The sequence below is a fragment of the Mustela lutreola genome, chromosome 7 (assembly GCF_030435805.1).
Source record: "Mustela lutreola isolate mMusLut2 chromosome 7, mMusLut2.pri, whole genome shotgun sequence".
Taxonomy (NCBI): domain Eukaryota; kingdom Metazoa; phylum Chordata; class Mammalia; order Carnivora; family Mustelidae; genus Mustela; species Mustela lutreola.
Window position 1 is genome coordinate 119,671,990 of NC_081296.1, and position 15,698 is coordinate 119,687,687.

At 36.2% G+C, this 15,698-nt stretch overlaps 1 protein-coding gene across 14 annotated transcripts in view; it reads left to right on the plus strand.

The window, feature by feature from the left end:
• Positions 1-15,698, plus strand: part of GPHN (gephyrin) — a 641,151-nt gene that overhangs the window by 576,369 nt on the left and 49,084 nt on the right. For all 14 annotated transcript variants that reach the window (XM_059182361.1, XM_059182360.1, XM_059182367.1 and 11 more), the window contains one exon: positions 11,031-11,152. In XM_059182361.1, coding sequence (XP_059038344.1) covers positions 11,031-11,152 — 122 coding nt within the window. The remainder of the gene's footprint in view (positions 1-11,030; positions 11,153-15,698) is intronic.

A 15,698-nucleotide genomic window follows, 5' to 3' on the forward strand; every position in this document is an offset into this window, starting at 1 on the left:
TTTAATATCCTCTTTCTATTCCTCATACTCCCTTTCTATCACATACACACATGCACACACACACATGCAGAATTAAATGTATTCATCTCCACTATGTATTTGCTTATTTTTTTCCATCTCCTATCATTTTCTTGGCCACTGTCAAAAACAGAGGCCTATATAAACAAGTTTGAACTTCATTCATATGAACTTCATTCATATGAACTTCATTCATAAAATCTCTCTAAAACTCCATATAATACTGTTTGGGGCCTTTCACAAGCAGCTGCTATTACAGAACTATAATACTTAACCTCACTAATAAGAGAAGGAACAGAAGGTTGAGTATCTACTATGACCAGTACCACTATGTGCTTTATGATTAAGGCAACACTATGAGGATAGTATAATTATCCTTCATTTCAAGTAAGAGAAAATTGAAGCTCAAAAACACAACAGTTTTCCCAGTGTTATCTATTTTGTGTAAATGATGGAGCCTTATTTCACTACTAAGTCTTCTGGCTGTAACAACTTTTCTCTCACTGTGCCACAATACTTCCCACAGGAGTTTCCTTACATTTCATTTCTCTACTTTTCAGTGGCAGTCCCTGAAACCTCTACGGTTAGGTAGTTTTTACCTTTGTTATTTTCTACTAGCTATACCATACTTCCTATCCAGATTAAAGACCATGATTTACCACTTTAATGTTGCTCACTCCTTTAATCTGTTCCTTTGCTTCCTATGCTAATAAATAAACTGATCTTCTGCTTTCTCCATTTTTGCTCCCAAGCAGACAAATATTACTGAGAAAATTCAGAGAACTGTAATTACCTGGTCCATAACAAATTTCTGCCATTTAATGTCAACATGGTACTTAAAAGTTGCTCAATAATTCTGATGTCACTATCTTGTCAGTTTCCTAGCACATTCCCTCAGTAGATAGTTCATTCATATATTCTATATAGTCTTTATTTTTTCTTTGTCTCATTTTTTATTTTTTAATTTTTTAATTTAAATTCAACTAGCCCACATATAGTACATCATTAGATTCAGATGTAGAGTTCAATGATTCATGAGTTGTATATAGCATCCAGCACTCACCATATCACCTGCCCTCCGTATCACAATGCCCATCCCCCCACCGACCTTCCCTCCAAAAACCCTCAGTTTGTTTCCTATCCTTGAGTCTCTCATAGTTTGTGTCCCTCTCTGATTTCTTTCTATTCTGTTTTCCCTCCCTTACCGTATGGCCCTCTGCACCTTTTTTTATACTCCACATATGAGTGAAGCCATATGATAATTGTCTTTCTCTGATTGACTTATTTTGCTCAGCATAATACCCTCCACTTTCATCCACAACAATGTAAATGGTAAGTATTCATCCTTTCTGATGGCTGAGTAATATTCATTTTACATATACACACACACACACACACACATACACACACATAATATTTTCTTTATCCATTCGTCAATGGACATCACAGCTCTTTTCCACAGTTTGTCTACTGTGGACATTGGACATTGCTGCTATAAACGCTGAGGTGCAGGTGCCCCTTAAGATCACTGCATTTGTCACCTTGGGGTAAATACCTAGTAGTGCAATTGCTGGGTCATAGAGTATTTTTAACTTTTTCAGGAACCTCCATACTGTTTTCCAGAGTGGCTGCACCAGTTTGCATCCCCATCAGCAGTGTAAGAGGGTTCCCTTCATCTGCATTCTCGCCAACATTTGTTGTCTCCTGACTCATTAATTTTAGCCATTCTGACTGGTATGAGGTGATGTCTCATTGTGGTTTTGATTTGCATTTCCCTGATGCTGAGTGATATTCAGCATTTTTTCTTGTATCTGTTGGCCATTTGGATGTCTTCTCTTAGAAATGTCTGTTCATGTCTTCTGCCCATTTCTTGACTGGATTTTTTGTCTTTTGAGGGGTTGAGTTTGATAAGTTCTTTATAGATCTTGGATCTGTATCCAAGATATGTCATTTGCAAATATCTTCTCCCATTCCATAGGTTGCCTTTTAGTTTTGTTGACCATTTCCATTGCTATGCAAAAGCTTTTTATCCTGATGAAGTCCCAGTAGTTTTTTTTTTGTTTTTGTTTCCCTTGCCTTTGGAGACTTGTCTAGCAAAAAGTTGCTGTGGCCGAGGTCAAAGGCCAGTATTCTCCTCTTAGAATTTGATGGATTCCTGTTTCACATTTAGGTATTTTATCCACTCTGAGTCTATTTTTGTGTATGGTATAAGAAAATGGTTCAGTTTTATTCTTCTGCATGTGGCTATCCAATTTTCCCAACACCATTTACTGAAGAAACAGCATTGGATATTCTTTCCTGTTTTATCAAAGATTAGTTGACCATAGAGTTGAGGGTCCAATCCTGGGTTCTCTATTCTATTCTATTGATCTATGGGTCTGTTTTTGTGCCCATGTCATTCTGTCTTAATGATTATAGCTTCTTCTTTTTTTTTTTTTTAATGTTATGTTGTTTGAAATTTGGCATTTTGATGCCACTAGCTTTGGTTTTCTTTTTCAACATTCCTCTGACTATTCAGAGTCTTTTCTGGCTCCATACAAATTTTAGGATTATTTGTTCCAGCTCTGTGAAAAATGTCCATGGTATTTTGCTAGGGATTGCATTGAATGTGTAGATTGCTCTTGGTAGCATAGTCATTTTAACAATATTTATTCTTTCAATCCATGAGCATAAGTCATTCAGACTTATTTCTATGCTTATGTAAATATATATTTGTAAAAATGGGACAGTGCTATAATGCTATTATATTCTTTTTTTTTTAAGATTTTATTTATTTGTTAGAGAGAGAGAGGGGGAGAGAGCACAAGCACAGGCAGACAGAGTCGCAGGCTAGAAGCAGAGGGAGAAGCAGGCTCCCTGCCGAGCAAGGAGCCCAATGTGGGACTCGATCCCAGGACGCTGCGATCATGACCTAAGCCGAAGGCAGCCACTTAACCAACTGAGCCACCCAGGTGTCCCTATTATGTTCTTTTTTTACTTGAACAGCTTATCACAAATATCTTGCAATGACAGTAACACTATTATGTGGGTGTCTCATAATTAATTTAGTCAATTTCCTATTATTAAGTAAGTAGTTTGTTTGCCATTTTTCACCATTGAAATAGTCAATGCTATGATGAACATCCATATTTATTTGCAACTACTAAAAAAATCTACAAGAGATACACTCAAAAGTAATACAGGTGTGGGGCACCTTAGTGGCTCAGCAGCTAAGCAGCTGGCTCTTGATTTTGGCTTGAACCATGGTATTGAATCATGTCCAGCTCACAGTCAGTGAGGAGCCTGCTTTAAGATGCCCTCTCTACCTCTGCCCCTCCCCCATCACTCACACACCTGCACATGTGCATGCTCTGTCTCTCCAAACTAAATAAATAAATAAATCTAGCTTTAAAGACAGTAATAATAATACAGGTGAATCAAAGTGGAATTCTAAAAAATATTTAAGTACTCCAGAGGAAGGGGGAAAAAAAAGAAATAAGAAATAACAAAAAAATATATATATATATAAAATGGCAGATGTAAGTCCTAACATATCAATAATTACATTAAATATAAGTGGTCTATTTTATTTGTAATACCCAAAACTGGAGACAGCGTTAGAAAGACATGAACTGTTGCTATATGCAGCAACCTGGATGGATCTTAATGGTGTTATGCTGAGTGGGGGGAAAAATATCCTAAAAGGTTACAAACTGTATGATTCCTTTTATATAACATTCCTGAAATGACAAAATTATGAAGATGGGAAATATATTAGTGCTTCCCATCTAGAGATGGAGAGGAGGGAGAATGTGACTGACTATAATGGGACAGCATGGGGGATAGATCTTTGAGATAATGAAAGAGTTCTGTGTCTTGATGTAAGGTGGCAGGTTAACACAAATCTACATATGTGGTAAGGTGGCAAAGAAGTATACATATACCTTATACCAGTGTCATTTTCCTGATTTTAATATTATTCTATAGTTACATAAAATGTAACCATTGGGGAAACTGGGTGAAAAGTACAGGGGACCTCTCTGTACTATTTGTATAATTTTCTGTGAATATATAATTACAGTTTTGAATGAGCTGATACTAAAACAATTTTTCTTTACAGATTTATTTATTGGTGCAGCTGGTGGCTCAGTTAAGTGTCTGACTCTTGATTTTGGCTCAGGTCGTGATCTCAGAGTAGTGAGACTGAACCCCACATTTGCCTCCATGCTAATGGGGAGTCTGCTTGGGTTCTCTCTCTCACTCTCCTTCTCACCCTCCTCCCCCTTCTCCCCTTCCCTGCACATACTTACTTTCTCTCTCTCTCTCTCAAATAAATAAATAAATAAATCTTAAAAAAAAAAAAAAAAGGAATTCACTTTGTAGGGAAGGAAAAGTAAATTTTTTCCTCCTCCCTTTTAATGTCTCAAGTTCTACATTTTGTTACCCCTATAACAAAAGACAAGATTAGCAAGAGGAAAGGCATACAAGTTTATTTAATATAAGTTTTATGTGACATAAGAGCCTTCATAAGAAAGTGAAGACCTGAAGAAATGTTAAACATGAGCCTTTTTATATTGGGTTTGAGGAGGAGTGGAAAGTTGTGGAAAAAGATAATAGGACAAAGGGTATGAGGAAAGTGTAGTAAACTGAGGGAAACAGTAGGCTTGTTCATTCAGATTCCTCTGAGTCCCTTCATCTTCAGAGGTAAGAATGCTCCTTTCTTCGGCATAGGAAAAGCACCTCTCACATGAGGGTTTTATGACCTATTTAAAGGGAAGGCCAGAAAGTCCTTCCTACACAGGCTATTTCTCAAATTCCTTCAGCTTTAAACATCCATATAACAGTTGCCATATTTTGGGGTAGCATGTCTTGGACCTCATCAGCCTCTTTTCACAGACATATTCCATATCATCATTCTCAGATTTAGATGAACAGAAGTTTTGCTATCTTGTAGCAAAACCAGCAAAGGAAATTGAGGAAAATTAAAATTAAACTAGAATATTATTCTTGTATCATTTCTTATGTGCTGTTAAAGTCAGGACAATTCTCAGATTTAAATGAACATAAATTTTGCTATCTTGTAATAAAACCAGGAAAGGAAATTTTGAAGATTAAAATTAAACTAGTGTATTGTTCTAGTATAATTTCCTACATGCTATTAAAGTCAGGACAGTTTTTAAAGCGAGATTATAAAATCAGTCTAATTTGCACAAAAAGTCATCATAATAGAACATGGACTTTTTTCAAATGCAACTTGTAAACCTCTGTAGTTATAAACCAAATTCTTAAATTATGTTTGAAAGGTCTAAATGTTCTTTTTTCTTTCTTACAACTCAGCAACCAAGGCAATTTAACTCTGAATTTTAAAATTTTTTCCCAGAGTTTAATCAAAAGCTATTTAGAGTAAAAACATGCTCCATTAGAGCTTATAATTTCTCCCCTCTCTTTGTGTTAGATCTGTTTATCTGGACTATTTTTTTTTTAACCTGAGTATTTCTAAGGTATGTCCATAATGACTAAGAATTGGTTTTTGATCAGTTTAGTGAATTGAGTTTTCTAGAAAAGGGAGAAATAAAAGTAGGAATTTATAAGGGAGCTGCTTGCAAGGGATATGGAAAGAGTTATCGACCACTATAAAAGTCTAATTTTCTTCCCTTTGCAAATAGGGAAAAGGTCTTAGATGCAGACGAACCCATTTCTTAATATAAAAAAGGGAAAGTTAGCCATTATAACCAATCTTAGAACCTTTGGTAATTCAATCAAGACCATAGCATTAAATCCCTGAAGAACAGAAACAAAGAAGGATGTTTCTTTCCTTTTTTTTTTTTTAACAGTTTTTTGAATTAAAATATAATGTATTGTTTGTTTCAGGGGCACAGGTCTGTGATTCATCAGTCTTACACAATTCACAGTGCTCACCATAGCACATACCCTCCCCAATGTCCATCACTCAGCCATCCCATCCCTCCCACCTCCCTCCACTCCAGCAATCCTCAGTTTGTTTCCTGAGATTAAAAATCTCTTATGGTTTGTCTCCCTCCCTAGTTTCATCTTGTTTCATTTTTTCTTCCCTTCCCCTATGATCCTCTGTCTTGTTTCTCAAAGTCCTTATATCAGTGAAAACATGTGGTAATTGTCTTTCTCTGATTGACATATTTTGCTTAGCATGATACCCTCTAGTTCCATCCACATTGTTGCAAATGGCAAGATTTCCATTTTTGATGGCTGCATAATATTCCATTGTATGTATATGCCACATCTTCTTTATCCGTTCTTCTGTTGATGGACATCTAGGCTCTTTCCACAGTTTGGCTAATAAGGACATTGCTGCTATAAAAATTGGGGTACACGTGCCTCTTTGAATCTAAACTAAATGATTTCTCTTTTAGAAAGGAGATAGAAAATCTCCTCAGGAGGGTTGAACAAAGAAAAAAAAAATTTTTAAGATTTTATTTATTAATTTGGCAGAGAGGCAAGCAGAGAGATAGGGAGAAGCAGGCTCCCTGCTAAGCAGAAAGCCTGATGCGGGGCTCAATCCCAGAACCCTGAGATCATGACCCGAGCCAAAGGCAGAGGCTTAACCCACTGAGCCACCCAGGCACACCAAACAAAAATATTTTTAATTTTTGGGGGCACCTGGGTGGCTCAGTGGGTTAAAGCCTCTGCCTTCGGCTCAGGTCATGATCCCAGGGTCCTGGGATTGAGCCCCCATTGGGCTCTCTGCTCAGGAAGGAGCCTGCTTCCCTTCCTCTCTCTCCCTGCCTACCTCTCTGCCACTTGTGATCTCTGTCTATCATATAAGTAAATAAAATCTTTTAAAAAAATTTTTAATCTTTTACATTTTTATTTAAATTTCATTTTGAAACTTGGCATAACAATAAAAATGCTAATTTGCATTGAATATTCATTATTTTATTCCCTTTTGTTCTCAACGTGCCTTTGGGTGAATAAATGTGGTCGCGTCATATGTACTCCAAAAAGACCACTAGAATTCCAAATTGTTCTTGATGAATTTGTGCTATTTATTTATTTATTTTTAAGTAGGCTCCACACCCAATATAGAGCCCAGCGTGGGGTTCAAACTCGTGACTGTGAGATTAAGATCTGATCCAGCCACCCCAGGCACCCCGAATTTATGCTTTTTAGAAAGATAAATGCAAGAAAAATAAAACAAGCCAGAGTTATTCCAGGAGGTAGCACAAATTTATTACTAGATGAACCCATGAATTCATTAGCTGAGGTCAGTCAAAAGGGAAAATATTGCTTACGTATTATGTCTTAAGTCCTTAGCACTAAAATTGAATCCCTACCAGCTGACCCTAAAAATCAGTGGGAAGGGTAGAGAACATATCACTTCCAAAGCCAGTTTTCTCAAACATACAAAGAAGTTTTTACAGACACACAGTAATGTAGCCAAATAAATTAACATATTTTTTTGCTGACAAATAAGATTAGTATTAAATCAATGCTTTAGCACCTACACAAGGAAAACAAAAATTTATACAAATTGGATCAGATAACCAGAAAGTCCTCGGAACCTTATTCATACAACAAACAAAAGTAATATCAGCTAGCTTTGGAAGCTCAACAAAAAAGGATTAGACCTTAAGCAAGTGCTAGACTTACCATCATAGACAAAGAACCTCCAGAGCAAAGAGACTCAAGAGACCTCCCTGAAATGCAATATAACCAATACGGAAATACTGGTAGAAAGTGGTCTTGCCTAAGTCTTGGTAGGATCTACATGACTATGAAAGTCTTAATACTAGTGAGTTCCTGCTAGAGAGTTGGATAGGACAGTCATGCATCAGATAAACAATGCCCTAGATCCCTGTTTCTCAAAATTGTTCCATAGAACACAGATTCTTCAAGCTAAGGGGTGATTTTTTTTTTTTTAAGTGGGTTCTATGTTCAAATTATTTTGGAAAATGTTGATTTTTTTTAAAATATTCTATTTATTTATTTGACAGACAGATATCATAGATAGGCAGAGAGACAGGCATAGAGAGAAGGGGGAAGCAGGCTCCCTGCTGAGATCATGACCTGAGTGAAGGCAGAGGCTTAACCCACTGAGCCACCCTGGGACCCCTGGAAAATGTTGATTTTATTAAACAAGTTTATTTGCTGAAAAAAAAAGGGAGGGAGGAAGGAAGGAAGGAAGGAGAAAGATAGGAAGGAAGGGACAGTTCTTAATACAATGACCACTAGGGAAACCTGTTGATCATACAAAGTGGTATATATCACCATTTCTGAGCAAGGGAGATTATCACTGTAGCACAGCCCCAGTAGTGTCCCAGGAGGAAATTACAAAAGGACAGTTACAGGAGTTTGAGAACTGAGTTTGGTCATGAGAACGAGGCCGGGGGTGGGGGGTGTTAAGGTAGGTAATAAGGTCTAGGTAGAGACTGATCAGATTTGTAAAATAGGTAAGTTGCTGAAACAGTCTTGTCCTTGGAACACATGAGTCCATGTGGAGTTATAATGGTCTCAGTTTGTGCATGGTCTTGGAGCATATAAGTCTAAACAAGTTTGTGTTAAAACAGTTCGATTTAACATGGTTACTTAAGTTACATATCATGGTTTGGTACAGTTTATCTATTATGCAAATAATGGTACAGTTTTGCAAATAGATGTTTCTGTTTTATTTCTCAGAAAGACTTGTAGTATAGGCATGATAACCAATTACAAGGATTTGCAAACATTCAGACATATTGAATGGGGGGCTTGGTAAGAGTGTGACTAAAAACATAGATTCAAGGAGGAGATATATTAAGATGTTCTTATGGATTGTAATCTTTGGGAAGATAGTGGATAAAGGGAAATAAAAAATGGAAATAAAAGAGTCAAAGGTTTAATGTGTGAAAGCTGGAAAGACAGTGGTAACATTGATAAGAACAAAAACAAGAAATTGAAATTTAATATATGGTAGACAAGAAAGTAATAAGGTATGTAGATAATGGGTTATGTGTTTTGGTTTTTTTTTTTTTTTTACTTTGTATTTTTCTTTCTTTTGTATTTTAACTGTGACAAGTTCCAGGCATCATTCCAAAGATGACCAGAAGTATAGGATACTAGAAAACAAGATTAAGTTTTAAAAGGAAATACTATGAATTTATTCTATATTTGGATTTTTGACTTACATTCAGTTGTTTGTTTTCTTTGAAAATACTTAAAATACACTGTAAATCCCGCACCCTCATTTAACCAGGTATTATATCATTATGTCAATTTTATAGTTAAGTAACTAGTATTCCTATAATCTTTAATTGTTCTGTTATTTCTGTAACTGTTTGCAGCAAAAACAGAAAGGAATGTGAATGGCAAAGAAAACACTCTAATAACAAGGACGTTTATTTTGTTGGTGGTCAGTACCCTTCTGTGAAAAAAAAATTATATAACCACACAGTTTTCTTTCTGAAGCAACTTGTCTAATTAATGGATTTAAAGAGCTGTAGGCCTTCACCTTTATAAAATTATAATGACTTCAATAACTGTGTGTTAATTAAGATCAGAAAATTAATCTATATTAGCACTGCAGTAGCAATTTTCTAAGCTCTGTCAGTAACTAAGGATGAAAGTGGGTTGCAATGTCACATGGCATCTGATTAAGTTAAATTAATGCAGTATTTGAAGGGAAGACTCCCAGGTGACACTGAATAAGATGATTAGAGTTTTTCCCCTAGCTATTTTAAGGGGACAATTGGTTGCAAAGCTACTACTTTTCCAGCGTAAAGCCAAAGGTCCCGCCACATGGTATCACCACTGAGTCAGAAGGAAGATTGAAGGGGCTAGAGGCTATTATTTGGGAAAACTGAGATATAAAGCCCTGAGAATTGGTCATATTAACAGCCTAAATATCTGTGCATGCTTGTCTTCAACCTCCTAAGATAATAGTACAGATTTCCTCACTTCCAAGATGTACTTTTTTTTCATTTTGTATTTCTGAAATCAAAGTCCATCTTAAAATTGATGTATAAATTAAAGTTGTATGTTGGTGTGTCTGCATGTGTTAAGGATCCCTACTCATCAGTGTTTTATAACCTAATCTAAATCTATATTCACACTGTAGACTAATTCTTTCTGTACTAGCATCTAGAAATATATGAGAATGATGGGGATAAAATGTGCTATTTAGAAGAGAGTCATATTTATTATATATTTACCCATATTAATTGAGTGTTCATTACCTCAATCAATCCTAACAACTACAACTCAAGGCAGTTATTAGTATTGTATGTTATAATCGAGAACATTAGGCATAATGTGTTTGGATAATTTGAATTTCAATCTTGTCTGAATCCTAAGCTCTTCCTACTGTACCGCACTGCCTCACTGAAATAATCTAACATAAAGTAAGCTTCTAATAATTTTTTTTTCATAGACATACAATGCTGGATATTAAATCTCTAAAGAATGACTCAATTCAGAGTCATAGAATAGTTGTGTATGTCTAGTTAAGTATTACTTGTTTAAATTTGCTAATAAAGAGACAAGACACCTATCTTCCTCTCCTTCAAATAAGTTTAAATTCTTTGGTAGTGTTGATCTCACTTTAGAAGAGATCCAAAAGCTTGAAGCAAAATATTAACAATCATTCTCGTCATACTTGAGAATATCATGTCACACAGTCTCTACCTAAGATGTTATCAGTGAAATACAAACTGGAAAATAATATTGGGAGGGAAAAAGGAAGTTGTTTTATTTGGTTTACCCTGGTGAGCAACCACTGAGAAGGCCAGTCTCTACAGAGCACTATTGTCAAACTATAGCCAAAGCAGGTGTGATATTTTGCCTGATGCTTAGTCACCATTTAAATTTCTGCATGCTTTTTAATTCTGGAAGAATTTTTTTTCAATCTCCTATACTCTCAATATTTATTCGGAGATCCCTTGGGCATGTATCTTCTATGTGCCAGATACTGTAGTAGGTGTTAGATAAGGTAAACTCTACTTACTAGATCTATTTCTTTTCCTTTAACCATAGACAACATTATCCTAAGAGAATAATTTGTGGTGGTTTTTTTGACTTTGTAGCTGCTAAATCCCGAAGATGACCTTTTACCAGGAAAGATTCGAGACAGCAATCGTTCAACCCTCTTAGCAACAATTCAGGAACATGGTTACCCCACAATCAACTTGGGAATTGTGGGAGACAAGTAAGTATTGGGTTTTATTTGGAAGTTACTGTTGTACATATTTGAAGTTTGGGAGTACTAACTAGGTGGGATTGTTGCTTAAGAGACAGAAATTTAATACCATAATTTTCACTAATCTCATTCTTCAAAAGCCAAGGAATTATGACCGTGTTTATGTCCTTTTGGGACATTCATCATCCTGGAATGTCTATTACATAGGATATTTTTACTCTCCTATGGGTATGTCAAGTTTCCAAGGATCTTTTTTGATAGCATTGGCTTTATTTTGATGGAATTAATAGTGATGATATTATTCCTATTCACATTCACTTGTTTCAAGAAAAGCAGGAAAGACATGAGTAAGAAGATAAAGAATGTTAAAATTCTCACTAACTGCTCCTCTGAAGTTTAAGTACAATTGTTTTCTAGGACTTTTATATTGATTTTTTTGTATCTTATGTAACCCAGGTTTCTCTAGCCTTCACCCACTTGTAAGTACAAACGGAGGCACATTGACTAGAATTACCTATCTCTAAGAGCATATTGCCCCATATTCTAAATTAACTCAGCCCTCTGCTAAATTCCTCAAGGATTTCTGTGAGCTTCTAACAGATTTTCGCATGTGATCAAGAGCAAGTCTGCTCTTTCTGAGCATCCCACTACCATGTGACACTGCTACTCAGCCCTCTCTCACCAGGATTTCCAGTTCACAAGAGACAGGCCTGCTTTTACTAATACTCAGACATCAGCCTGGTGGAGACAGAGCTGGGAGACAAATCTGAGTAACAGACAGCATGATGTATCTGTCCCCCATAAGTGCCCCTTTCATTTATCACCACCTTATAACTGATTAAAGCTCATTATGTCTGGATCCTTCTTTCCTAGGCCAAGGTAGGAATTTCCCAGCAAATGTGCTTTTTTAGAGGCTTTGCCTTATCAATTTACAAGGTTTGCTCTACACCTGTATCCCAGTTTAAGCTCAACCTGGGCACAACATAATTCAAACCTTGGACACAGCATCCTACCAATAACATGAAAGGGAGTAGCTTTTATGTCCTTTTACTTTTTAAAGTTCCCTTCTTTCTTCCTTTTTTTTTTATTTCTCTGAGGATATTGGAATAGAAGCTGTTAGACAGACTTTCAAATGTCATTGTTTTTAAAATCTTCACCATTTGTATTTACCTGGATGCTTAGTTCTAGAGAAGCCCATAGCTAAGTAACCAGCCAACTTAGGACCCACGCTGGTGAAGACAGTGTCACAGGCTACTTAGTATCACCCTGACCGAGGCTCCCTAGCCCTTGGAAGGCATTAAAAAGAACCCACTGGAAAAAAAGGTAGGAGGTAATTATTTGAATTTGGGCCTAACCAATAACCTGTACTTTCATATAAACCTAAAAGCTATCCTGATGTAGATACACCCTTAAAGAGGAAAAAATTAACTTCCCAAAGAAGATAAGAGGAACCCAAGAGTCCCAAAAGCACAGAGCAGGTCCTGAAACTCTATAGAGAACAACTTACCAGATCGTGGAGACTTTTGTTTCCCACCCACAACTGGCTCTGGCCCTGCCTTCAAGTGAATTAATGAGCTCTAAGGAATGTTAAAAGGTTAAAGGAGCTTGTTGTTTGTGTTTGTTTGTTTTTCTTTTTTACTTTAAGCTGTTCTGGACTATAATTCCACTCCTCCTATAAGTCCACTCCTTCTATTTTTGTACTTTTGTATAAAAAAAATCCTTACTTGATATACTATATATGCTGCCAGTACAACATTTAAAGCCTCTTATGTTGATATGCTAATATCTGTTGATTTTTGGTAGACATTTACTAATAATTAATATTGATATTACATATAACTCCAGAATGTACCTTGAAAACAGCATATAAAGAACAATAAAATGATAAGCAAGATATAAGCAATTCTGAGAATATGCAAATCTCTAGTATATATCCTTTTCTCAGATGGAAATATCTTCCATAAAACTGAGAACAGTTTTTAACAACAATGCAAATCTAGACTTTCTCAGTCTTACAGTGCTGTGTGGAAGAGGCCCAGAGTAAAGGGTTAGAATACAGAGATGGAATGTGGGTGGAAAGAATTTATAACTGTTCTAATGGAAATCTATGCTGGGAGTTTAGCAAAGGGAACAAGGTACATTTAATCTGCAGCCTGTTGATACTCTGTGAAGGTTGCCTCCCTCTTCATTCTTCTCGTTCCTACGCAGCCTTTTGCTAATGAAAGTAAATGTTATACAGAAGCCTCTCTGTGAAGCTCTCCAGGGAAAGAGGGTCATGGGAGAAACTACACCTTGTGTAAAGCAGGGAGAGAAATAGCTCAAGAATGTCAGTAAGCCAGAACCCCTGCTCAGCTATGACAGATAAGAATAGGGAGTAAGAGCCCTATTCTTGTATTTAAAAACAGATTGGTGTCTGGTTTTTAAATTCTGTGATTCTACTTCTCAGCTCTTATCATCAACCATGATTAACATTAAAGATAAATGTTAAAATTAAAGATAAAATTTAAGACTCTGAACTTATTTGGATAAAATTGGGCTAAATTTTGCCTTTGCTTATATACATTTTATTTAAAAACAGAGTATAGTGAAGATTACCAGAGGGTGCTTCAAATACTTGGGAGTTAACAACAGTATTCTAAAAGCATTCACTTACAGATATTTTGTGTATATTAAAATACATTCTGTAAGACAGTTTCTCACAGCACATGGGACACAATATTCTTGTGGTTCCTGTAGTTTTTTTAAAAAAGACAAATTTTGAAACCCACAGATGTTAAGTGAACTTGCCCAGCATTAAACAAGTTAGTGGCAGAGGTGAAAATGGAAGCTAAGTCTTGAAATTAACAATCTGCAATTTTTTTGCTATCATTATAAAGACAAGATAATAACTATAAATATGTCAGAAGAGAATCATCACTATGTGCTAGAATGGTCAGAGTTTTATAAAGGTGCAATGTTAGTTAAAACATGAAGGATGAATAGAATTTGTCAGGTTAGAAAAAGAGAGTGTGTTGATCAAGTAGGAAACATGGAATGAACAAAAAATAGAGGAATAGAAAATAGAGAAGTAGAAAAAAACAGCTACTCAAGTCAGGCCAGACTGATTACAACAGGAGGTTCAGGTAGAAGGGTTAGGGAGGTGAATTTGGTAGAAATTTTTTTATTTTATTTATTTATTTGCCAGAGAGAGAGAGAGAGCGAGCACAAACACAGGAGTGGCAGGCAGAGGGAGAAGCAGGCTCCCCGCTGATCAAGGAGCCAGATGTAGGACTCAATTCCAGGGCCCCCGATGGTGACCTGAGCTGAAGGCAGATACTTAACCGACTAAGCCACCCAGGCATCCCAATTAGGTAGAAATTTAAGGCCAAATTTTGAAAGGCTTTGCAATCCAAGCAGAACTACCCAACTCACTTAAATTTTAAACTTTAAAAGATAGAATTGACTTAATAACCGTTATTTTAGAAAGATAATTTGAACAAGGTGTATCACATGGGCTAAAGTTGGAAATGGCCAAGAAATAAGAATAATACAATTTGTTTATTAATTATTCAGTCAGGAAGTGTGTGTTGTGTACCTATGAGAATCAACTGACGATCTTATTTAAAATGCTGGTTCTGATTTAGCAAATGTGGGGTGGGCCAAGACACTGCATTTCTAACAAACTCCTAAGGATACCAAGCAGCTGGTCCATGGATCAAAGGAAATAACAAGGATTTTGTCAATTTAATCATGCATCTACTATGGATTTTAAGGCAAAGGCTATAAAACATACAAAGCTGAAACAGGTCTTGCTTTTGAACTTACATGTACTAGAAATGTACTAGAAACTATAGACTAGTAATAAGAATGTTTTGGAAAGTTCCAGTGCTTAAACGCACATTTAGAAGTAGAATTTTCTTTAAAAAAAAAAAAAAAAAAGATTAAATCAAAAAACATTGTAAAGGCTATTACGTGGAACAGAAGAGTGTCAATGTTGATTTCTTCTAGATTATAAAGCTTCATCAAAATGATATGTGACTATAAACACAAATAAAATACCTACAAAACCTAGCTGTTAGGTCTCTCTACCACAATTTTACATCCCTGTCTAGCAATACACCATTTCCATTTCTTCATGTTCCATTTGTGGTCTATCTTTTCTTGGTTTTTGTAGCTCCTCTTCCTTTGCTCAGTCCCTAAATTTAGGGGTCACCATGGCTCAGTCTTGGCTTTCTGTCCTCCTAATTCCTTATGCTAATGACTCCCAGATCTTTTCTCTGTCTTGAGCTCCATTCCTAGACCCACCTGCTTACTAGGTACATTTTCTTTTAAGTTCAGTAGGCACTGCAGACTCATCCTGTCCAAAACTAAGTTTACTATCCCCCACCTCTCTCACTGCCCCTCCCCACTACTGCGCTGTTCCCCCACCTTTCATTCTGCTTTCTCAGTGACTGCCACCAGCTAGTCACCCAAGCCAGAAGAAACCTGAACAAGAGTTGTCACAGCTCCTGTCTTCCACTCACTCTATATTTAAGTCCTATAGACTTTCCTTCCTTGGTATTTCTTCTCTACATTC